The sequence below is a fragment of the Nyctereutes procyonoides genome, unplaced genomic scaffold (genome assembly GCF_905146905.1).
Source record: "Nyctereutes procyonoides isolate TBG_1078 unplaced genomic scaffold, NYPRO_anot_genome, whole genome shotgun sequence".
Taxonomy (NCBI): domain Eukaryota; kingdom Metazoa; phylum Chordata; class Mammalia; order Carnivora; family Canidae; genus Nyctereutes; species Nyctereutes procyonoides.
The window spans coordinates 33,222,974-33,247,882 of NW_026575125.1; the positions used below are offsets into that span (position 1 = coordinate 33,222,974).

General features: G+C 38.3%; 1 protein-coding gene across 2 annotated transcripts in view; it reads right to left on the reverse strand.

Moving 5' to 3' along the window:
- Positions 1 to 24,909, reverse strand: part of RPGR (retinitis pigmentosa GTPase regulator) — a 50,567-nt gene that overhangs the window by 13,267 nt on the left and 12,391 nt on the right. Inside the window, exons 8-14 of one of the 2 annotated variants that reach the window (XM_055337718.1) lie at positions 21,421 to 21,576; positions 18,330 to 18,454; positions 17,111 to 17,296; positions 16,001 to 16,169; positions 12,242 to 12,339; positions 11,861 to 11,926; positions 8,603 to 9,562 (exon numbers count right to left, since the gene is read on the reverse strand). In XM_055337718.1, coding sequence (XP_055193693.1) covers positions 8,603 to 9,562; positions 11,861 to 11,926; positions 12,242 to 12,339; positions 16,001 to 16,169; positions 17,111 to 17,296; positions 18,330 to 18,454; positions 21,421 to 21,576 — 1,760 coding nt within the window. The remainder of the gene's footprint in view (positions 1 to 8,602; positions 9,563 to 11,860; positions 11,927 to 12,241; positions 12,340 to 16,000; positions 16,170 to 17,110; positions 17,297 to 18,329; positions 18,455 to 21,420; positions 21,577 to 24,909) is intronic. The other variant, XM_055337719.1, reaches the window with a different exon arrangement.

The following is a 24,909-nucleotide window of genomic DNA, read 5'->3' on the forward strand; positions in this document are numbered from 1 at the left end:
CCAGGGTGGACAGCTATATTAAAGGATGTGCTGGACGTTTAGGTTGGGTAGGGTTAACTACAAGGTAGCTACAATTTACCAGTAATTTTAAAGCTTTCTTTTTTTCCTGCATAATTTCCCTTCTAAGTGATTTATATTGTATATTATGCCTAGCCAGAAACACATTATGAGAAGGTAAAGTGATCAGAGACTACTCTGGAGGGGAATGAGAAGCAAGATTACTAGATTTAAGATTTATGGCTGATGGATGTATTCATGAATGTACATAAATGAAGGCCACTTGGAAAGAACAGTGTTCCCAAGACAGAGAATTTCAGACTGTGTCCATCTGTCTGCCAGAGGGAGGGGCAGTGAGCTGTGTTCTAGCAAAGTCCTCTTCTATTGGAGAATTCTGCTAGTTTAGCAGCTGGGTCAACTCCAGTCGTGCTAGTGAACTAAGATATTAATGTAACTACAGGACAATATCATGCTATTATAAAAAGGAACATGACATTTTATCTTATTTTAGAAATAAGCAAAACACACATCTCTTTTATAATGAACTATAAATTTACTCATAACTATGAAAATCTAACAATGAAGAACTGCTAGAACAATGTCATTTTCTAACTTTGAGAAAGCTCTTAGAAACCATTTTGACTAGAAATCACATGAGTTGTAGAACTTTACACTTAAGCACATTTAAAATTAATCTATTCACATCTGGACAACTACTTTAAATCACATATAGTACTTACCTTCAAACCGAAACAATTTAGGAGAGATTGGCAGAGTACTGTCATTTTACGAAGAGAAAGGGCAAAGTTTAAATATATTCTTGTCACCAGAACCACATAAGGTGTAAAGCAGTCTAGAATGTTCAACGGAAACACATCCTGTGTTGGGACCACAGTAAAGAAGTGAATGGGCCTGGCTCGCACAAAAGGGCGGTTGGTCGGACATAGTGCAGGGAGCTGCACTCCTGGGTCAGGCGCAGGGTCACACGTTTTGCATTTCTTATGGGAAATATCAAGAAACTGAATGTCCCTTGTGAGGTTTCAGTTTGCTTAACAATACAGCTACATCGAATCCTTGAAAAACTAGAGGCTGCTATCAGATATTGGCATAGTGGTCATCCTGGGGGAATGGAAGTGCCTGGATGGGGGTTTGGAGGGGAGCCTCTGGGAAGCCGACAGTGTGCCCTACCTTGATCTGGGTGTTGACTATATGGGCATGGTCACTTTGTGGAAAATACACATGCTCTTTTCTATATGTATTATATTTCAATAAGGGGTTTTAAACAAGTTTTTAAAAGAGACTATAAAGTGTAAAATTTATGCTACAATTCTCAATTTATGAGATGCCTCAATGTCATATAGGGTGGACAATGTTTTCCAAATAGATTAATAGAGCATAAAAGTATATCTACATAATACCAGGTGGGGCATAAAACTATATCTACATAATACCAGGTGGGGCATAAAACTATATCTACATAATACCAGGTGGGGAAGTGTATATTTTAAAAATCTCTATTTTAAGGTTTTTTTTTAGGACAAGAGGAGTTAACACCTAAGTTCATATTTATACTACACCAGAACTCACTGAGGGATGAGGAGAGAGTGGGAAGGGCATTCAATACAAAGACCTAAGTACTGTTTTCCAAGTTCTGTACTATCAATCACAGCCTGAGCAAGGTACCTAATAATATACTTACAGTTTCTCTGTAAAATGGGAAAATAACACTAGTAATACCTACCTCAGAGGGTCTGCATCAAAATTAAAAAGATTATTTACAGAGAAAATAATACAAGCAAACAGTGAGTATTTGTATACAAATAAAAGTGATTTTAAGATTCCCTAGTACACATCAAGGACCATCAAAAACCAAGAGGCTTGGACACCTTTTGGCCATAATGTTCCAGGTCTTATCACTAGAAAATAATTCACCTTAAAGGGTTCATTTATTTGTTCTACTCTCTTGTACACCTCCCTTTATGCTCTGCCAGGAGCCCAGCAGCTAGAACAAGCAAGGGAAGAAGACAGGACCTGTCATGAACAGCCTAGGGTGATAGGAAAGTGGAGGGGTGCCTTGGCTGGACTGTGGGCTAGTGTGGCCTCAGAATTTCCAACAAGTCAAGTCCAGAAAACACTGTTACAGTATGAAGTTTCCCGGTATTTCAATGTTGGCAATGGATTAAAAATGTTAAAAAAAATCACTGGTAAACCAAACAAAATGAGTCTGCAAGCCAGACTGCACCTAAGGGCTCTCAGTTTGACCTCCAAATTATTGGCTTCTAATGTCACTACTTTGTAATCTCTAAACTTTTCCTCCTTTCTATGTACTGATCCCTTAGTTCATTTCTAATCTGGTATTTTCACCACCAAATCCATTTCAGTTTGACTCTGATAAGCAGGCCTGCAAAAGTGATTATAACGCTGAGGATACAGACTTTCCTGCTGTTAGGCAGTTTTACTCTTTTTATTTTTAAATCTATTTTGATTAAAATATTAGAGCACAGGCAAATCTGTTGTCCCATGACAGCACTGACACCAAAATTTCTGGTGAACCGTGTGAGTACGAGCCTTTCAACATGCTTATTAAAACATTGAGGGCCAGTATTGGGCACATGTATATATTGTATGCAGAGTTTCACCCTACCCCATATTTACGGGTTATCATTATTATAACTCACTTCATTCCCACAGATCTATTTCTATGAGCCAATTTTTTTCTGACCGGGGGGGGGGGGGCATTAGCTATGTTGTATTTAAACAGAAGTCAAAAAATAAATAAGAATAAACAGAAGTCAGGTTTACTGGACTACACTCACACACATCTGTCAATGATTGGGGATTCAAGAGGGCAGTTCCACACAGGGCTTGATGTGGTCAGAGGGGATAATGAGAGGGACACGGGCCAACCATTGGCCAAACATGTACCCCTAACATGTTTCATGTGTTAAAACTAACTGAACTCTCCAAAGGCCCCTTCCTTTATAAAAAGCAATACATCAGATTTAGAATGGTTAAAAGAGGAAAAGCTTTCCCAGGTGTCCACAGAGCTAATCCATGAAGGGCTAGGGTTTGAATCCAGATCCATTGGGTGCCAGGGCCCGGACTCTTTCCCCGGGCTCTGCTCAAGACCAGAACAGCTGCCTCCAGAGTTGTTGCCCCCACAGGCTGAAATTTAGAGCACTGTAGGCTCTTCCTTTTTGTTGATAAACTCACTTCAACAACATCCTTTGCTCATGTACCCTTATATATAGTAATAGCAAGTCTAAGATGCTTCTTCCCAGGGCACCAAAGTCCCTGATTCAAAGGTGGGCTTCTTGGAGCTCCCTCTTTGCTAGCAATGTGAGCTCTGGCCATCCTGTCTGCTGGGCCTCTCCCAGACCCCTCTGCAGCCCTCCACTACTCTCCCTCCTTGGCTTGGGCGGCACTTCTCTTCCCTGAAAAGTGTTCCTACGCCACCCCCTTCTCAGACTTCCCTTTCTCAATCTTCCTGTTACCTACTGATGCTTCCTCAGACTCTCTTCACTTCTCCTCTTTTCGTGCTGAGTGCTGCCTGGCATTCAACTCCATGGTTTTAACTACCCATAAAAAGCTGGCAATACCCAGCAATATCCCCTGAGCTCCAAGTCCAGACATCCATCTCTCTGCGGAATATCTCCCGGATCAACAAGCACCAAACAGGATCCTAAATCCACCCCTACTCCTCTGTTCTCAGCCTTGGCACTTTTTGCACCTGGTTCTTCATGCAAGAAAAGTTTGGCCTTTTTGCTCCTTCCAAGTTACAGCTCTTTACCAAGCCCTCCAATTCTATCCCTGAAGCTCTCCTGATAACACGTCTTCAACTCTCTGTCCACACTGTCCTAGTCCTCTCTTCTGTCTCTGCCTGGTCTCCTAGAGCTGCCTCCCAACTGGCATCCCTGGCTCTGGTCCTGTCCCTCTCTGACCCTGACCCCTCCATATTGTTGTCAGAGGGTTATAAAAGCCCAATGGTGAGCATCTTACTTTTGCTGTTTAGCATCTTTTACAAACAATGAGGCCCTTTGCCTCTCTACCCAGAACCAAAAGATGCTCTAAGTTGCTCTACGCTGAAATACCCTCTTGGCTCCCATCAACCTGGAAAGCCTTGCCCCTGCTGCTTGCGTGCTAGGCTTTACTTCTCATGACTCATTTTATATTCCACCACCACTGCTCCCCAGAAGCCCTTTCCTAGCCTTTCTCTGTGGCCACTGAAGTGCCATTCTTGAAACTTTCTACTGTACTGGTAAAGTTTCTGGTTAGCCTATAGGAACAGCCAAGAGTTCCTTGAGATCAGGGAACTGTATCTTACTCTTGGCATATTCAAGGCATAAAACCACTGTCTTCTTCTTAATTAAGGGGCTTAATGAAGAAAAGCCATAGATTTGTTTTCATATATTTTTATCTTTGGGTAGTCCTGGCTAAGAACACAGAGGAATCCAGTAACAAAAGGGCATTGTTAAGCCATAGTTAAAGGCAGAGCCACAGGAATTCCTTTTACCTCGTGTGATTTCAAGAAATCTTTACCTACCTAATGTCCCTGACAGGTAAAAGGGCCGCAGGAGGTTGACGGCAAGAAGCCCTCATTTCTTGAGATCTACCTGATTTGGGAAAGCTGCTGTTTCCTAGTGGGCGCTTGGTACATGCTTCTTTGTTGAATGAATAGCACATACCAAATATTAAGTTACAGGTCAGGTAAAATGGAAAGATTGAAGGAAGAAGGAATTACAGCACCTTCCTCTATGGTAGCATTTTATCTTAAATACATACGTGTATAGCAAGTTTACCTCTACAATGAAATAAGAGAAAACGTTTCGTTGCACTCACCTCAGGAGCTGCTGTTCGGCAGCAGCAGCAGTTTCTGTGGTACTCCTTTGTGGCTTACCTTAAAATATTTTTCTGCCAGAGTCCTCACTTGAGACTGTAACTCAACGGATTCTACACACACCTCACACTGGCCTCAGTAATAACCTAATAAGCTACAATAAAAGCTTGATCAACCAGCAGATGAGGACAATAAAGAAGGAACCAGTTATTCCGATCTGTTTAACCAAGTACTAATTCACATCTCAAAATGACTAGGCCTATGCTCTTATGACCAGAATACTATGCCTGCATGAGCGATTGCTTCTAAAAGAGCACAAAGCACTTTTGTTGGCCAGGGAAATGTGAAAAAAATGGCAGGAAATGCTGTTTAAAAGTGGCTCTCTAGACCAGTTCAAATAGTGAGATGGGTGCATGCTCAGAACACCATTTTCATATTGCCGGCCAGGAAGGCCTTCAGGGCAGAAAGAACGCCCACACCTTAACATGAATAACTTGAGTGTAAGAGTTTCTTTTCTCCCTGCAGGCTTTTCCTTGAGGAACTCCACTTCTGTCATTCATCTCAGTTAATCATTTTTTTTTCAGTTAATCATTTTAAATCAACTTTTTAAATAACCATGTGGGGCACTAGCATTAGTGGGACAGAACACACACTTTATGAAAATATCAATTCTACTCCACTGACAATGAATGTGGTAGAATTTGGTAGAACCCTGCAATGCCAAGTTAGCATCTTTGGTTAGTTAGGGGAAGTGATCAAAGATCCCTGCAGCTAAAACAAAATCTACCCTTGCTGCTAGGAGTTTCTTCTCTTTGTATTCTAGTCTCTTTACCCATATTCTTTCTCGTAGAGAGTAGAATATGCAAAGGATCCGACTACCCAAAATTCACAGGAAGTTTACCATCAAGATCCTCCTTGATTAAAGTGGAAGAAATCCCTCATGCCTGAGATATGGAAGGGACTGGGCCAAGAAATCAGTTGAAAAGGGAGCTATGAATAAAGAACAATCAAATGATCTACCTGCATGATACATACTGAAAATTTTAAGGGAAGACTGAATTTATGCTAATAGAAATCTAGCCTATCAAAAATTCAATACTTAATGTTAGTTTTTCTTTCCACAAACAATTACTGACAGTATATATTTACACTTTATTTTACTTGGAACATTCTGACAAGCAACGAACTGAGAATTACAGAATAGTCAATGAAGAACACACTGAGGGTACGTAATAGACATTGGGAATGAAGATTCTGACAGTCCAGGTAAAGCTCAGAAGTTGAAGTTTAGAATACAGAATAACAGAAGACAAGAGACATGAAGGCTCAGCCTAAGTTTTTAGGAGTAAAGAACATATAATTTATAGAAAAGATTGATTTTAAAGTGACATTAAAAGTTTTAAAAAATTTTCATGCAAATGACAAACACAATGGGCGAAAAACCACCTGTTAGAACAAAAGAATCTGAGAGTTAGAACAGACCTTAGTTCAATCATTCAATCCACTCCATCTTACACATGAGGAAAGTGAACCCCAGTGAGGTGCTCTGCCTGGCCAATAACTACTTGCAAGTTTTACATACTTCCAGAATATATGTTTAGGTTCACCTCCATTTCATGAGATATACTGTCATTTGCCCAGACAGTAACTAAAAGATGTCACATTAAGATCTAAGCTTTGAATCCAGCTGTCACTTGGTAGATAGTTGCAAAAAGGACACATATAAGGTAAAAAAAAAAAAACACTATTTTTTAAAAATATGAATTCATTTTAGTTTTAGAATATCATCCATCTTACAAAATTATTCCTTATGGTAGGCAAACTGTCATCAGGGATTGAAATAAAGTCATAAGAAATGAGATATTTTTATCGCCGTCTTTAGGCGTCTGTGCCGTCTTTAAAGGGACCAGTTCACATATACAAACGCAACACTCTTATAATAGTATACTACAATCTCCTAAATCTGTCTTTAATGAGAAATATATAATGTTATTTATCTGCTATGACCCTTTGATATGTTCTAGTGACAGATTCATAATTTTTGGGGGAAAATATACCAAAAATATTAGTTTAAGAGGCGCTAAATTTACCAGTGCCTTATGTTGTCTTTATCAGTTGTTACTATACCAAACATAAAGTAACCACGGCCTAAAAGCAATTTAATAAAATGTATTTAGTGCCTATTATGTGTAAGATACTCTGTTTGGCTGGACCAAATCCAGTCAAATTTAAAGTTTGTTACTTCAATTCTAAATAATGTGGTAATACATTAGTCCAGAATTTTTTAGAACCCGGTGGCCCATTTTCTAAAAGTTGTTTTGACCGCACTGGCATTTTGAACCTCTGTGCCTCACGCTCTTTCCCCTTTCCCTCTGAGTTAGTAATAAACTTTTGGGGGTATGCCTTATCTTTGTTATATTTCACAGATCCTCTGATTTTGCTTGCTCTGTTGGACTCTCTTCCTTCACCCCGTCTTCCCTGTTTTTCACTCTCTTTATCTCCTGTCTCCTCATATTTCCCCTCTTTTTCAGTGTCCTTCTCTTCCCTCTCCCTCACTCCCCACTCTGCTTCCTCTCCCTCTCCTTCCTCCTCTCCTTCCTTGTCCCCTTCCCCTTCTTTTTCCTCCTCCACCTCCCCTACTTCCTCTTCCCTCTCGCCTTCCCTTCCTGTCCCTTCCTCCTCCCCCTCTCCTTCCTCCTCTTCCCCCTCCTCCTCTCCTTCTTCTTCCTCCCCTTCTTCTTCTTCCTCTCCTTCGCCCTCTTCCTCCCCTACCTCCTCTTCCCCTTCCTCTTCCCCCTCCCCTTCTTCCTGCCCTGCTTCCCCCTCTTCTTCCTCCTCCCCTTCCCCTGCTTCTCCTCCTTCTTCTTCCTCCTCTCTTTCATTTTCTCTTTCCTCCTCTTCTCCCTCTTCCTCCTCCCCTTCATATTCTCTTTTGTTTCCTTCCCCCTCTCCTTCTTCTTCCACTTCCCTTTCCTCTTCTTCTGCATCCTCTTCTTCTGCTTCTCCTTCCTCCACTTCCCCCTCTCCTTCCTCCTCCACTTCCCCTTCTCCTTCCTCCACTTGCCCCTTTCCTTCCCATTCTGCCTCTCCTTCCTCCCCTCCTGCCTCCCCTTTCTCCTCCCCTTCCTCTTCCCCTTCCTCTTCCCCTTCCTCTTCTCCCTCCTCCCCTTCCCCCTCCAATTCCCCCTCTCTTTCTTCCCCTTTTCCCTCTCCTTCCTCTAATTCCCCCTCCCCTTCCTCCTCCAATTCCCCCTCTCCTTCCTCCTCTACTTCTTCTGCTTCCTTCTCTTTCTCTGCTTCTCCTTCCTCTTTCCCTTCTCTTTTCTTCCCTTCCCCCTCTCCTTCCTCCCCTCCTTGCTCTGCTTCTTCTTTCTCCTCTGCTTCCTCCTCCTCTCCTTCTTCTTCCCCCTCTCCCTGTCCTTCCTCTTTCCATTCTCCTTCCTCCTTGCCTTCTTCCTCCTCTTCTTCCTCTTCCCAGTCTTCTTCCCCTCCTCTCCCCTCCCCTTCCTTCTCATCTCTTTGCTCTTCCCCTTCCCCTCCTTCTGTCCCTTTGTTTTTTTCTTCCCAATGGCCTTGTTCCCTCTCCCTTTGTTCCTGGGCCTCCTCCTCTTCTAGGTTTTTCTCTCCCTTAGCCAGGCCCTCCATTTCTCCTCCTCTCTTGTCTTCCTCCTCTTGCCCCTCCTCACTTTGCCTCTGTTCCACTCCTGAATCACCCTCCCGCTGGATTCCCTCACCTCCACCTCCTGCCTTTCCCTTGCCTTCACTCACCTCTGCTCTGTCTGTCAGGTCGTCTGACAGGATCTCTATTTCCTTCTCCTCTTTTCCTGCAGGCACCTCCACATTCTCATTTGCCTCTACCTCTTGCTCCTCTATTCCACTTCCTTCTGAATCCTCTGCTCCTTCCTGCTCCTCTGGAATCTCTGACAAGTGGTCACACTTAAAATCATATTTTGCCATGAATTTGTACATTTTGTGTTCGGTCTCTTCCTTGTGTCCTTGTTCGATAAATTTTCTGCTATACCACAAGTTTTGGTCAGTTTCCACTTCATCATCATCCTCTTTCTCTCCACTACTAAATTCTACTGACTCAGGCTGCTCGAAGCCATCAGTGGTACCTTGCTGACTTTCGCTTTCACCTTCCAAGTAACTGTCTGGCTCCTCTATAGATTCTCTTTCACTGTCAAAGATCACATCTTGTTTGTTCCTCCTACTGTCCTTAACAAAATCTTTACTTTCTTCATCCTCAATATTCACGTCTCTATTTGGTAAGTCGTCAAAGAACATATTAATATTTCTTAAATTCTCTTCACTTTGTCTCCTAGCCTGCAGACCTGCCATTTCCGCCAGCTCGGTTTCCTTCTCAGAGACTGTTTCTTCTGCTTCTGGATCCTTCTGACTTTGGCCTCCATCACTTTCCTTTGCTATCGCCTTATAGTCAGGTGGATAGAGACCATGCTTACTTTCACAACTAAATATCTTTCTTTGCACACCCTCTGCGTGGGTGTCAGCCCGAGGCCCAGGCTGGCCTGAGTCATTACCTATGTCCTCATCTGAAAATGCTTCCATAGTCATAGCTGCTTGCGTCATGTATATTCCTCTGGCCAAAAGTTGTTTATATGCTTTCCCCTCTTTCACTGTTTTGGACATCTCTTCACTTGCACATCCTTTACTATCATCATTTCCAAAGTGAGCTGTATGCTGCTTCAGTTTCTCAATTGTTTCTTGTTTCTGTAAATTTTTGAAGTAATCGTCATACTACTATTAGTTAACAAAGGTAACTTATCTACTACAAAATACTGCCAAGATTTTGCATTACACTAAGTTTCATTAGCGGAATAAAAATGTCCAGTTTTACTGGACATTTTGCTCAGATCTGGCTTTCTCTGGAGATCATTTATGCCATTAAGTCTATGGTACATCTGATTTTGATGTGGCACCATGTATCTGCATCTAACTTGCACATTCTTACTATTTGCTTTCATTTTGCCACTACTTACACAGGACCATCAATATTTCTTCTCTATCCCTTTTCTTTATCTGAGTCAATTCTTAAATATATTTCCAGACTGACTTTGCAAAATAGTGTTTAAAAAAATGTACTCTTATCCTGCATGCAGCCCTGTGGGTTCAGTTTCATATTTTCCTACCTTCCCTATTATTTTAATTGTCAAATTTTGATTGGTCTTTTGAAATTCACAAAATTAAATATATCAAAATATGAAATTCTTAAATATTGGAAAAAATGAATAGCTTACTTCTAGAAGACAAATCTGAAAACTCCAATGAAATCTTTATAGTGACACAACTAAACAATATGTTCCTTTTCAAAACATATTTTTGACCCTCTTCCTTTTGTCTGTTGTATTATTTAATTATAATAACTTGGATACATGAAACTAACCACTATGTGGAAAAAATACTTAGGGTAAAATGTTAAGATTCTTATAAAATTTATGAAATTAAACATTGCAATTTGAATGATACATTAAGAATATGAAAATAATTTCCTGCTGGACAAAATAAGGTAAAAATCAAATTGTTGATCCAAATTCTACAAGCTAATGAATTAAAATACTTGATGAATTTGGGCTTCTGGAGAGTAAAACCTCACTAAATCAAATGTTATAAATTGTCGTGAGTGCTAGGCCTAGGAAGAGGTCATTTTTTATGCTAAAAAATTTAAAGCAGCACAAGTTAAAAATTAATATATGGAAATACTATAATAAATCTTTTTTCATTCACTAAAAAAGGTCTGGTCAGGCTTCTATTTAAAAGGACTACACGAAGTATAAAATAGAAGTCAGTTTACAAGGAAGTGCTTTCCTTCTGTTTGTTCTAGGTCCTAATCTTTAAAAAAATCACAATTCTTTCAAGTGCCCTAAAGAGAGACAGAGGCCCAGTTGTCAGAAATGATTTTTAAATGTATGTGTTTTTATTTCCCTAGCACAATCAAGTAGCACAGAACAGGGAGAGCCCTCAGTCTAAGAGAAGAGGAAGGAAAGAAGACACAGGAAAGACATCTGTTTGCAAGTATAGTAATCAATGAAGTCAGTCAACATTCACTGAGCTGCCATACTGTGTGAGGACAACAGCTCTCTCATATTCAAAAGGAATGCTGTTATTCACTATGCCTCTCAGTAAAACAGAGGTAAGACTAACAAAGACTAGCACTAAATTTTTATAATTCAGCAAGATCCTCTTGCATTTCAGTGACTTCGACTTAAAGGATTTTTAACTAAATAATGCAGCAAAAGCACTGGAAATGAAAATTAAATGTTGTCTATAAGCTTTCTTCCTTCAATTTACATTTCTCCAATTTACTTTTATAATTGCCAAACCTCTCCTTCCTTTCACCTCACTGGTCTTTAAAGCCAGGAGAAGCAAAGAATTTAAGGACAGGCGTTTATCTCTCCAGGGTTGTGAAAACCACCAATTACTTCTTCCTCTTGCTATTCATCTGTTATTCATTAAAAAGTCTCTATCACCCATGTATGGTTTCTGATTAATTTCCAAATGTTTAATTTTGTTTTTATGCTATCAATTCTGTGATAGATTAAAACCCATTCCACACACTGGAAAAGAAATTATCAAATATTTTCACTAAAACCACCAAATTTTAGAGCTAGAAAAGATGTTAATATCATCTTTGAGGATAACATGGTAACTCAACCAAAGTCATATGCAACTCAAGTCCAAGAATCATTCTGATAAACAGTAGCCTCTTCCAATTACTTATGAACTGCCATAATGATCTTTTGCTTTGATGCTAAGAGAATGTGGCTACTGTGACTTGTTAGTGACACCAAACAGCAAATTTCAGCAATGAAATTCTGTCACTCTTGTTGCATCACAGGAAATATATAACAACAGAACAAATCCAAATTGAGGCTATCTACAATGGATTCCTCTTTAAAATCTAAAGTAAGTGAATACTTATCTTTCATTGTGCTCCAGAAACCTTTCAAGAAAAAATAGAATTTAAACTGTTCTTACCCACCATAATGAAAATAATTCTCTATATTATACCTTTTGTTTATCAATTGGTGATAATTTTAGGAACTTGTCATTGGAATTCAGGCTCATCATATGTGTCTGCAATAAATAAAAAATAAGTTCTAAAAAGAATAAAGACCATATATAAGATTATATATTTACACATTCTTATATATAAAATTAACACAAAATAGTTCAGACAATCTACTCTCAACTGCATGCTAAAGATATAAGGATCAAAATTAATTGTATTGTATGTAATCTATACCTCAACACAATAACAAACATATATAAAAATAACAAAATGAAACAAAAACCAAAAGCTTTTTTAATTCAAGTAACAGCACACACACGTGAAAACACCATGAACTAAAATCCAAACATATCTATACAGATAAATGGGAAAATCATTACCATGTTTAAGACATCGGTAGTTTCTCCAAGGCTTTCTGAATCTGTTGCCGAAGAATTATCTGTTTCTTTCCCTTTGGCCATGTTATCTCGAAAATAATCTGATTAAAAGGGAAAAGAGAAAACCAGCTTTCAATGGAAAATTGAAAGACAACTGGGTAATAAATTATTCTGTAATATAAAGTACAGGTATAATTTTACTAAAGTCCCTTAACTTCATGTAAAGAGAATTGAATGGAATTCATTCATAGTGATAATAGGTTTTAAAGTCTCTTCCTGGAAGTTTAAAAACTTCGATGCTGATGAGATAGATAGCAGTTGCTTCATTCATATGAACAGGCAAACACTATTCCTTTGGGAAAAAATACTACCCAGATATCCAGTGCTTTGACTGTCAGTCCCCAAAAAGGGCCCGAGCGATGTACATCCTCCTGACATGTATATGTTTGTGTCATTCCCTTCCACATTTTACCAGGTTGATCTATATGGCCAACCAAACAAAGCAGCCATAATTGTGATATTACTGCAGTTTATGTCTTGGTACCCCCACTTTGTCTTCCTTGAATCACTTCCTCTGGGAGAAGTCATGTGAGGACCATTCCTAGGGAGAAGTCCACATGCCGAAGAAGTAAAACCTCCTGCCAACAGCCACGTGAGTGAGCACAGAAGAGCATCCCTCAGCCCCAGTGGAGCCTTCAGGTGACTACAGTCTCATCTGACAGCATGACTGCAAATGCATGAAACACTCTGAGCAGAAACCCTCTCAAGCTAGGCTGCTTCTGGATTCTTGAGCCCTCGCAAATTCTGTGAGATGAGTTTTAAGGCCACTTGTTATGCAGAATCAGATAACTAGTACAAGAACTTATAGCCTAGGAGGGAATATAAAACATAGGATGTACTGGCATGAGAAATCACATCCAAGTGTTGGGAATCTTCTCAAGATCACCGGTATTCTCCATGATGCCAAATCCATGGGATGCTTCTTTGAGCTTTTTCCTTGATCTCTGAGCAGTACTTTGAATTCATGACCCTACTCTCTCGATTCCCCTCTTCTTACCCTACCAGTTGACAGGGCTGAGGAAAGCTTTGCTGGCTCTTTAAAATGTTAGACATTCTTAGGGCCAAATCCTGAGCTCCCTTCTCTTGCTACTCTGCTATCTAACAGGTGATTTCAAGTCCTATGGATTGTAAATACCAACAAATACCAATTCTGTGTTGCCAGGTTCCAAATGTATTTCTCTAGTTGAGACCTCTCTTCTGAACTTTAGGCTTGCACCTTCAACTGCTTGCTCCAGATTTCTGCTTAGATGTCTCCCAGGTATCTCAAGCTCGATTTTTTTCCCCTCAAGCCTGTCAACCATCCTCTTGCCCAGGAATCACCCTTGATTCTTCCATTTCCTTCACCTCTATGTGTAAATTCAGTTACTTCTTTGCCTAAAATGTACTTCCAATCTGCCCCCTTCTTTCCATCTACAGTAAACACTCCAGACCACACACCATCATTTCTTGCAAAAGGCTCCTAAGTATTCTTCTTACTTTTAGTCTTTCCTCCCTACAATCCATACAGAGGCAAAAGTGAGCATCTTAAAATGTAAGTTGGATTGGAGCACATCACTTCACTGATTAAAACCCTTTAATGACTTTCTATTGCACTTAAGAAAAACACTCAAATCAAATAGGCGTATCATAACCTATAAAATCATGAATACATTTTCATCCTCCAACATCTTGTCTAGCCTTTTCCCCACACTCTAGCTCCAATGGTCTTTTTTCCTTTTTTTATAAACTTCCTCCAAACCTTTGCCTCTATTATTTTCTTTGCCTAGAATGCCATAACCTCCCTCTTCATGTGGCTGTCTTTCTTATCCTTTATATTTTAGCTAAATATCACATTCTTAGCAAGGTCTCCCCTGACCTTCCTCCCTCCACACACTGAAGTCTGCAAATAATTTAGAAAAATTCATGTTATATCTTAGATATGACTTTCAAAATCCTTTAAAACAGTTTTAGCAAACAGTCACAAAAAGATAAGGAATTGCTTTTCCTTTGGATCTAGCTACAAAACTCTGTATATGTTCACATTCAAATCCCTTGAAGCAGGAAACAACTTCCCCAAACCATAAACTTCTCATTTCCTTGTACAGTGTCAGACTCTACTTTTGCCATGTGCAGGCCTGAAGGGTGCCAGTGATGCTTATCTCAAAAGGAAGCATGCAAAAGTTGTATGTGAAATTCAAGAAACTGGCTCATTATCAGGGGTGCCTGGGTGGTTCAGTCAAGCATCTGACTCTTGATTTTGGTTTGAGTCAAGATCTTGGGGTGGTGAGATCGAGCCCCCATCAGGCTCTGTGCTCAGTGTGGATTATGCTTGAGGTCCTCTCCCTCTACCCATTCCCCACTCACATTCTGTCTCTCTCTCTCAAATAAATATATAAAATCCTTGAAAAAAATATAGTTTAAGAAATCGGGTCATTATTAAGGTCCTAGTTGTAAATAATATTCTATTCCTATGGCCCACAGTTCTTGCTTTTCCTTTTTTTTTAGTTCTTGCTTTTCCTACCTCAACTTTTGTCTAGGCTCTTGATCCCAAAGATACTAAAAATTATCTGTGCCATGATTCTTAATTCCAGGTGTTCAAATTATCTTAATTCCAAATCTAGTGCTTATTCTGATCTCTTGTTCCTGGCTTCCTGCCCTGCCCCTACTATCCAAGCACATGCCCTGTAGTAACATATACACACTACTAAGATACATGAATGCCTATAAACAAAATTACTTAGAAGAGGTATATAATAGCCAAAGAGCGGGGATTACAATTTCAAAGATAAAATGTATATCTAAAAGGCAGTGAGGTAAAAGTATCAATAATAACCATGACTATAACTATAAAGAGGTTCCTAAAAGTGCTAGGCTCAATGCTAAATATTTTATATACTTTAACTCATTTTAATCTCAATCATTCTCTTAAAGAAGTATTATTAAACTCATTTCAAAGATAGGAAAACTGAGGGTTAGAGAAATTAAGTAACTTTCCCAAAGCAAGTCACATAGTTAATAAATGTCAGAGCTGTCATCTGGCCCCAGATCAATTTAACTCCATACCCCATGCTCTTATTTTTCTTTCTTTTTTCTTGAGAGAGATAGAGCATGTACGTGAGTGGGCAATGGGTGAGGAGAGAAGGGGTAGGAGAGAGAATCTTAAGCAGGCTCTATGCTGGGTGGGGCTCGATTCCATGACCCTGAGATCATGACCTGAGCCAAAATCAAGAGTCAGACACTTAACCGACTGAGCCACTCAGGCATCCCCATGCCCCATGCTCTATACTGCCTAAATGCAAGACTTCACATAGGTCCAGAAGATCTGCATTCAAATTCGGCTTTCTTCATATAAGCTGAATAACTTTGGCCAAGTCACTCAGTCTCTTCAAGCCTTACTTACTTCTCATATCTATCAAAATGAAAAGTTTATAACTCCCACCTATTTCATGGAGTTGCTTCAGGGTTTAAAGGAGATCATGTAAGAGAAGGTATCACATATGTTATACATTGCTCCATAAAAATAGGCTGCTATTGTTACATGGGATTTTTTGGGTTACTGATGATGCTTTGTATTTGTAAGAGTTTTCCTGGACTGGAACTCAAATGAGACGTCAGTCTCTAATGATGAAGAAAACAATTGTTGAAACACATTAAGATAAACATGAAAACAAGAGGAATAAAAGGTACACTTTTCCTGTGAGCACACAGAGTATCAGATGTTACCTGGTTCTGGCTGCGTGAGGTCCTCCTTTTCAGGTGTCATTTTCCCTGACCAATTACTTGCAGCCATATAGAAAGGAATTGGACTGGGGGAAAAGCAAACAGGTGGCATAGGAATCCCATCAATTGGAGGTAGTGTTCGTGTCATTTGAAAAGAATCAGGTGATTTTTCCTTTAAAATAAACAGGTCAAACAAACTTTTAGATGATGTTATATATTTAATATATAACAGTATATTATAACAGTAACTGCTCCCCAGTTGATAAAAATATTTAAGAGAGAGACTTCAAAGTTGCCCTCTGTCCCACATTCATTTTTAAATAATCCCCAAGGGCACAAAAATGTTTTGTTCTGTTATCTCTGAATCTAAGTTGTTCTAAATTTTTAGTTAATTTAGAAGCCTGTTTTTCACATGATGGGGAAAAGCATAGGTATATTTTCTCTGCTTTCTCTAGGAAACAAAAAATTAGTCACAAGACCTAAACAACAACTACAAAATATCGATATTTTTCGGTCTTTCCATATATACTTTTCCAAAACAAAAAGCCAAACTTAACCTTTTTACTTCAAAGGGAATATGCTTTGGAACTTAAAGTAACTTTTTTAAAAAAGGAATCTTTGACATTTTCTTTTTTTAATATAAGTGTCATTGAAATAATAATTTTAAAGAATGAGAAACTCTAAATTTAAATGAGAAAGAACATTCCCTATCTCAAACTAAAGTTCTTATTTCTCTGTTTTCCACATTTCATTGTTTCTGGTGTATAACCTTCCACGGCCCATAAGGTGTAACTAAAAGATAAAAAGCAAAGTAGAGTTAAGAAAACAATTCAGCATTCAATCTGAAGTGCTTAGATAGGCCTCTAAAAGGATGCTTTGTATCCTTGTGTCCATTCTGTTAAGTCAAGGTTATCCATGATCATTTTAATTTTCTCATTTGTGTGTTTAACAGCTTAACTCTGAATTTGCTTTAAGTTTGTAAGCCTGCAACTCTAACCATTTTATTTAGTAAATCTATCTTTAAAGACTCTTCTTTGATTAAAAAAGAAAATGAGTTTTTTTTTTCCATTTTCTTTGCAATGCAATGATATAGAACTGGCCACAACTCTATACCCTCTCTCTCCGCCGCACACGTGCTGATAGAGTTTGATGCAGTACAATTCCTGAGCTCAGATTGCTGAGGGACAGAGAAGTTGCTGCAGAGAAGCAAGAATTGTTTATTTCTTTTAACTCCATTTCTTTTGTCCCACCAAGTCGTGGAGTGGCAAAAACTAGTGTGTGACATCCACCACAAGACACCTGCAGCATAAAACCACAGATTAATTGACACTGGTTTCAAACACAAATGGATTTTTAACTATTTTCAGCTACAAATCATTTTCTTAATGGTAGACTTCCTAGGTAGTCTGCCTGCAACCCCCCCCCAACATACCCACAACACACAAATTATAATATGTATTCTTTAAACACTACAATTAAAAATTAGAACAAGTGTAACATACCATTTTACTTCCAACTTATTTGGCATATTATGTTTTTCCTCACAAGTTAGAAAATGTTATTTTAATTTGGGAGTAATATTAACACCTTGAAAAATTTACCCAGAGAAGTTCTACTTGGAAAAAAGTGATCCAAGAATAAATTAGTCTCTTGGGATAATTATGTCTCCAAACATGAACACTTTTAAAGTTCAATGCTTAAAAGCCCTTAGAGGGAAATGTAAGTGTGCACAATGGTGGAATAATGAAAAATGAAACCAACATTCAAAGGATTTTGAGAAATAATTGATTTTCAACAAAATGCCTAAAAAAACCTTTGTATAGTATTTGCAATACATAGATTTTTAGGCAACTTTATAGTGTTCTACACAATGGTTATAAGAATAGCATACTCTGAAACTTTCCTTCATAATATTGTGAAATTATTATGATGATTATTTCAAATAAGTCTCAGTAATATCTAATTCAACAAATATTTAGAATTGATTGTCAGACACTCTGCTGGCTGCTGGAGGAGACAACCAAGCTTCCAGGCATGGTACAAGTTCTGGCTCTCAAGAGACACAGGAAACAAAGCAGGAGGTCAAAGTTAGGGTGAAAAGGACAATGCTCAAAGAAGGAGAACTAGGAAAGGAACAGATCTTCTGAGTGGCCTGATGTCTGACATTTGGCTTTTAGGAAATAGGTATATTGATTAGATATAGCCATGATATTCTTTCATACAAACATAAAAGTACTTATTTTCTATGAAATACTGAAAGAAAAAAATGAAATACTGAAAGACTCAAATATAGGAATATGAAAATGTAAACAGGGAAATGTGATGCCCTTACCAATTGAACTATAAACCTCAAAAAGTTAGAGCACAGAGTGGGAATGAACTGATTGGTAGAATTCTCCAGTCCAAGTCCTAATTTTCCATGTCGACCATCTCCAAAAGTATACATGAGACCCATATCTAAAGTACAAGAAGAAAGAATTATAAAAAGCCTTACTTGTATGGATCTATTTGTAAATAGACACATATATTTACTTACACTGCAATTATAATTTCTCCCTCCAATGCTGCACTGAATTTACTCTGATCCATTGATATCTCCACACTGTCTTTGGTCTCTGTGGTTCTACACATAACATTACGCAACAGATACCCTGAGAATAAATCACTAAGCTGTTGGTGGTTTGTGAACTGGAAGCCCGGTCGTGTGAGGCACTGTGTAGGACAGCAGCAACCCAGCATGAACTATCTCTTTATATGTGCTGTCTTCTCAAGGAGAAGATTTTTGTATTGACCCCCCATGCTCCAAAACAATCTATTTTTTCCTTCACATCATTGATTACACCAGGGTTTCTCAACCTTGGCACTATTGACATTTGGTGCCAGATAATTCTCGGTTGTGTAGGCAAGGCAAGGGGGCCAGGGAAGGAAAGGGGGCAGAAGAGGGTGATTTCCCTCTAGTCTAGGGATTAGATAAGGCTTTCAAGCTGAAACCTGAAGGATGATCAGGGTTTTAGCTGCAAGAAAGGAACACATATGAAGGCTCTGAATCAAGAGAAAACATAACATAGTCAAGAAACTGAAAGGCAACAAATGTGTCTGGAGCACAGAGGGGACAGTGGTATGAGATGAATCTGAAGAGGTAGGAAGGAACCATATCACAGAGGACCCTGTCAATTCATATTAAGAATTTCTGAACTCTCAAGGGCAATAAATTGAATAAATGTTTTTTTAAGATTTTATTTATTTGAGAGAGAGAGGGAGAGAACACAAGCAGGGGGAGAGGAAGAGGGAGAAAGAAAGGAAGAAGCAGACTCTCTGCTGAAGACTCTCTGGTGAGCAGGGAGCCTGATGCAGGGTTCGATCCCATGACCTGAGCCAAAGGCAGATGCTTAACTGACTGAACCACCCAGGTGCCCCTGAATGAATGGTTTTAAGCCAGGAAATGATAAGATCACATCTGGGAACTTCTAGTTTAAAAAGGCAAAGTAATCTTGTACTAAGAAAAGCCAAGAGAACTAAAGGAAAAATGATGAGGAATGATAACATAATTCAGTAATGTGTCAAGTTCAAAAATTAATACAGAGGGACCCCTAGGTGGTGCAGTCAGTTAAGCGTCTGACTCTTGGTTTCAGCTCAGGTGGTGATCTCAGGGTCGTGAGACTGAGCCCCACATTGGGCTCCATGCTCAGCACTGAGTCTGCTTCAGATTTTCTCTCCCTCTCCTTCAGCCCCCTTCCTTGTGTGCTCTATCTCTCTTGCTTTCCCTCTCTCTCGAATAAATAAATCTTTAAAAAATACAGAAAACAGATTTCCTGCTAATAAGCAATAGCCAGTATTTAGACCCCAAATCTAGACTCTTATAATTCTTACTATTAGCTATTTATTTCCTTTCTTTATATATATTCCTTATCCTTTTCCCTTCTTCTGACCCTTGATTTCTTTATTCAAATTGCATTTTATTAGGCTTTGTGTTTTAACTTGATTATCTTTAGCAAGAAAAGATAATCTCTGATCCAAGCTACCTGATTGAATTTCCAACTCGAGAGCTTTTTTAAACCATGAGCCACTGGTTACATAATGGAGAACTGGTAAGAACTTACAGATAACTCATTATAAATCTCTCATTAGTCCTGGAAGAAAAAAAAATTCATAACACCTGTCCCCTGAGGAAGCTTTATGAGCAAAATGCAAACAAAGTTAATGTTCAATTATTTGTGCTAGAACTTCTTTCATCAGGGGAAAGGCAGTATTAAAGTTTAACCAAATAATCTAATTGTGTGTTAGATGATCCATAAAAAGTATGTATTTCCCATCAATGGCAATTTAGGGTTGATGAAAAACAGCAGTAAGGACAGTGAAATTGACATTAAGACCCTGCAGTAAGGATACATATCAACAACTCTTCTGGGACTATGACTGAATAATAATTCTTTATATTCTATATAGTTCTATTTCATGCTACATTAACAAGGACATTGACACTTGAAAATGGGCAAGTAGTTCTCTCTGAAAGGCTCTTTGGGGAAGAAGGAACAGTGTATGGTAGTATATTGTATTTGCAGATTACTAGTTCCCCCAACTAGATACCATTAGATGTGCTCCATTTAGCAGAAGCTTTTTTAGAGAGAAGGAAACAAATGTAGAAATACTAGTATCTGGTTTATTTCAAAATACTGTATGATTTCTGCCTTTTTAATGCTTTACTTCATTTTTAGATAGAAACGTGAGCTAGAAATAGTGAAATTACTGTGGGCTTTTGTCCCACAGCAATTACAATTGTGGACTGTATCAGTTACCTACAGGTAAGTGAGTTATTTCTACGGGAGAATCTTTATTGAGTACAAAATGGCAGCACCTAGTTTTTGTATTTGAGAAATAAGCAGTATCTCCCTGGATTAAAGGAGAAGGCACAGAGCAAAAGTTCTAGAGGACCCAGCTATCCACTTAGTGGCCTTTGAGGTACCTTTCTATCACTGTGGAGAAAGTAGCCAAGAGTCACTCCTGAAAATACCTCCTAGCGGCAAAAGCTTCATAGGAAATTACTCAGCCTGTATGTAACTGAACATGGAGAATGTTTTAAAGTTCTTTCTTGTAAGACTTTTCCCCCTGGCCTGAGCAGAGTTAAGAGCCTTCAAACAGGTGCAATTTCAAAAAGAGTCCAGCTTTCTGCCAAAGTATAATACTATGATATTACCTCTGACTTCACTGACTTGTTCTGAGGGTCTAAATCTTTGGATCATTTACACTGATTTGAAATCGAACTTAACTATTAAAAGAGTTTACAACTTTACACTCTGGCATATAAAACAAGAATTTCTATCTTCTCCTTTGCTTATGTTAGATACATTCATTCCACATAGTTTTTACTTTGTAGTAAAACATACCCCATTCTATAAATACGTAACAGAAATTCTCATCTGTACCTGTTATCAGAGCTGTGTGATTTTCTCCACAGGCAATAAAATTTATTTTCTGATCCTTAATATGCTCAATGGCTTTGGGCACTGAGGTTTCAAAAAGAAAAGTGCCAAGACCCAGCTGACCAAACTGTCCCAGCCCAAAGGTATACACGGCTTTCTCTGAAAGGGAATAAGCAAATTCAAGAAAAAGATTGCAGGGAAGCAGAAACTATCATCGTTATCTAGAAAATCTGTGACATTCAAACTTTTGTGAAAGTTAAGTGCCTTTGAAATATCCATGTAAGAATACCTAATACTTAGGTGTACATTCTCAATGATGAAGGAGGAGAAAAATGACAAGACACACAATTGTAGAAGTTATGGCATAGGCCTGATTTTACCTTTCATATATAATCATAAAAAGAATTGCTAAAGACACATCAGCCAGTGAACTACTACCTAACATGTCCTTATAATTACCCCTCAGCTCTTCCAAAAAAATAGCAACAACTGTCATTAAGGTAATTCCTTACATTGCCTTAAAGAAAACAAATGAGTAGTGTTTCCTACAGAAGAACTCCTTACTTTTCAAAAACAGTTTAACACAGTAATCTATTTTGTAAAACAATCTCAGAGGTGAATTTGCATGAGAATTAAAACTTATTAAAATTAAAATTGTAGATATGCCTGATGTATTCACAGGTAAAGTTCCTTTACTAGGAAGTACAATAATAATGAAAGGAAGGACAAAAGCTTTTCCTTTATATTAATATTTTTAAGTGACTCCAAAGGACCTCCAATAATTTAGTAAACATTAACTCATACGTTCTCGATAAAAGGAAAAGCACAAAAACAGGATAAATGAGTGGTGATGAAAGGGTCCCTATAGACACATAACTCTGGCTGGCCCTGAGTCAGGAACCATGGTCTCCTTCTCCAAAGTCCTGCACATCGCCCCTCCGTGCTACAGGAGGAAGAGGAAGAGCCAGAGCTTTGGATTCAGGCAGGTGTCCAAACATCCATTATTACTAGCTGTGGCAAGCAGGCCAGTTACCTAAATTCTGTGAAGTCAGAATTCCCAACAGAGTTGCTGTGAGAAACATTCAGGTAGATTTTAACACGTAGGACATTCAGTTGTAAAAGCAGTTTTCTAAAAAATAATCAACTCATCTTATTCTGACAGTGGAGGATGCTGATGAACACCTATCTACTGTCATACGGTTTTACATTTTTCCTGTCTGATAACATTTACTTCATAAACAAGATGTAGAGTTGATACTTCTTAAAGAATATATGCTGCATAGAATATGTTTGGATATGAAGCCAAACTGAGGCTATGGCAAAAACAGATCCTTATTTTAGTGTAAAAAGTACCACCTCTTAATTTAATTAATAATCACATGGCATGTCACCAGTTTTGAATGTTAGGTTAACAATAGAATGCTGCGTAAATGAAAACAACTATCTATCTCTCTGTCCAGTGATCAGTCTAGGTTGGGTGGGCTGTCTGAGATGGGACTGTGAAATGAGGCCACTAGGGCAGCCTGAGTCACATGACAAAAGTTTTGCTCCTTATCCTATTGGGTTCACTTTCAGGTACTTGTCCGGTTAGCAGTGATAACTGTTTCTACTTTTTTTTTTTTTTAAAAAAAGACCTAAGACTTTTTTTTTTAAACCTAAGGACATTACATATAACAACTAATACAGGGACGCCTGGGTGGCTCAGTGGTTGAGCATCTGCCTTCGGCTCAGGTCATGATCCCGGGGTCCCAGGATCGAGTCCTGCATCAGGCTCCCTGCATAGAGCCTGCTTCTCCCCTGCCTGTGTCTCTGCCTCTTTCTGTCTCTCATGAATAAATAAAATATTAAAAAAAACAACTAATACAATTTTTGGCCTTATCACTTTTGTGATATTTAACAATGTAATTCAAGGTTGACAAATAATATCTTATTAGGAAAACAAGTTTTATTAGGTGGCTTCATATCAATATCATTCTGATTTTTCAGGATACATTTGATTTCATGACTAGTAACTTGTTGCCCTGTAGAGATCCTGAGTTTGTCCAAATATAATCTAGAGAAGTTAGGATAAATTCTTATTTTTTCCTGGGGATCCAGATTTCAGTGTGGAATTTCATCTTATAACCAGGACTTTCTTGGCTTTTGGTTAACACTGTGGATGACATACCAGATTACAGCTACCACTCTGCCTCACTTAGTGTATCCCATGTTCCAAGCTGACACTTTCTCAACAGCAGCCCACTGCTTCCTCAAGTCTAAGGAGAAACTAATCATACTATCGCTACAACTAGTAGTTGTATTTTCTAACCTCTTATAAAGTCATGTGGAAATACTATGTTTTAAATAAATTCATTGGCAATGAACTAATTTAAATGATCTCTAAAGTATTTTAATGAATGGTACCCAAATGGAATTTAAGATCAGAGTTAATAGACGAAAGGAAAAACAATGCTAGGGAGGATCCCCATAGAATCATCTAATCTAAGCCCTTTCCTTTAGTGAAGGGAATGATCTAGAACAGATGGTTAGCTATTCTTTCCTTTAGGGTCTTGCAAAGTATTCTATAACTCTTAGGTATTCAATTTAGTACTTAATCAAACTGATAACCAATATGTGCTTCATTCCCATTTCTTTATCATTTACAACAATTTCTGTCTACATTGTATTTTGAAACACAGGTTTCTCACTAGGGCTGGCTCATAATGAAGCTCTCACAGTTCCATGGAGAAATGCAAAAAAATAGGCAAAGTAGTAAATTTTCCATACAGACAACTGTATATAATTTAAGAGAGTGTCTTTTACAATAAAACTGAGAGCTTTTTAATTTTTGTTTTGAAATGACCCCTTATTTATGATATAATGGTGAAAAGGCTGCATTTTTAATGCAGTGCCCATATTTAGCCAAATGCAAATACAGAAGATTGCAACCATCTGTTGGTCTTCATACTCTTGTCACAAAATTAAAAAATTAAAATAGAAAAACTTTATTGGTCTGTGAGATCCCAAAGTCTGCAAAAATCCAGAGAGAATAATTTCTGGCAATATAGTTTTTAATCTCAAAATTAAGTCCACAGAAAGCTAAAAAAGTCTATAATATTGCAAGAAAATATCACACTTCAGTACATTTAAAATTTGTAAGTATAATTAAAAGTATCATGGATTATCTGGGTGTCATTTTATGCAATGGTATTTTACATAGTTGAATGACATTATTATACAATTAACAGTTGTGTCCTTTAAAATAACATTCAATCACCTAATAAATTCTATAATGTTTGTATAAACTAGAGAAAATACAGAACACATAAATGTTAAGTTGAGTTTCTGCCTACATAATACATTTTCAGATAATTTATAAAGATTAATTTCTGGGGTGCCTGGGTGGCTCTGTCAGTTAAGCATCTGCCTCTGGCTCTGGATGATCCCTACTCAGCAGGGGGCCTGCTTCTCCCTCCCCTCTGCCTCTCCCCCTGCTCCATCTCTCTAATAAAT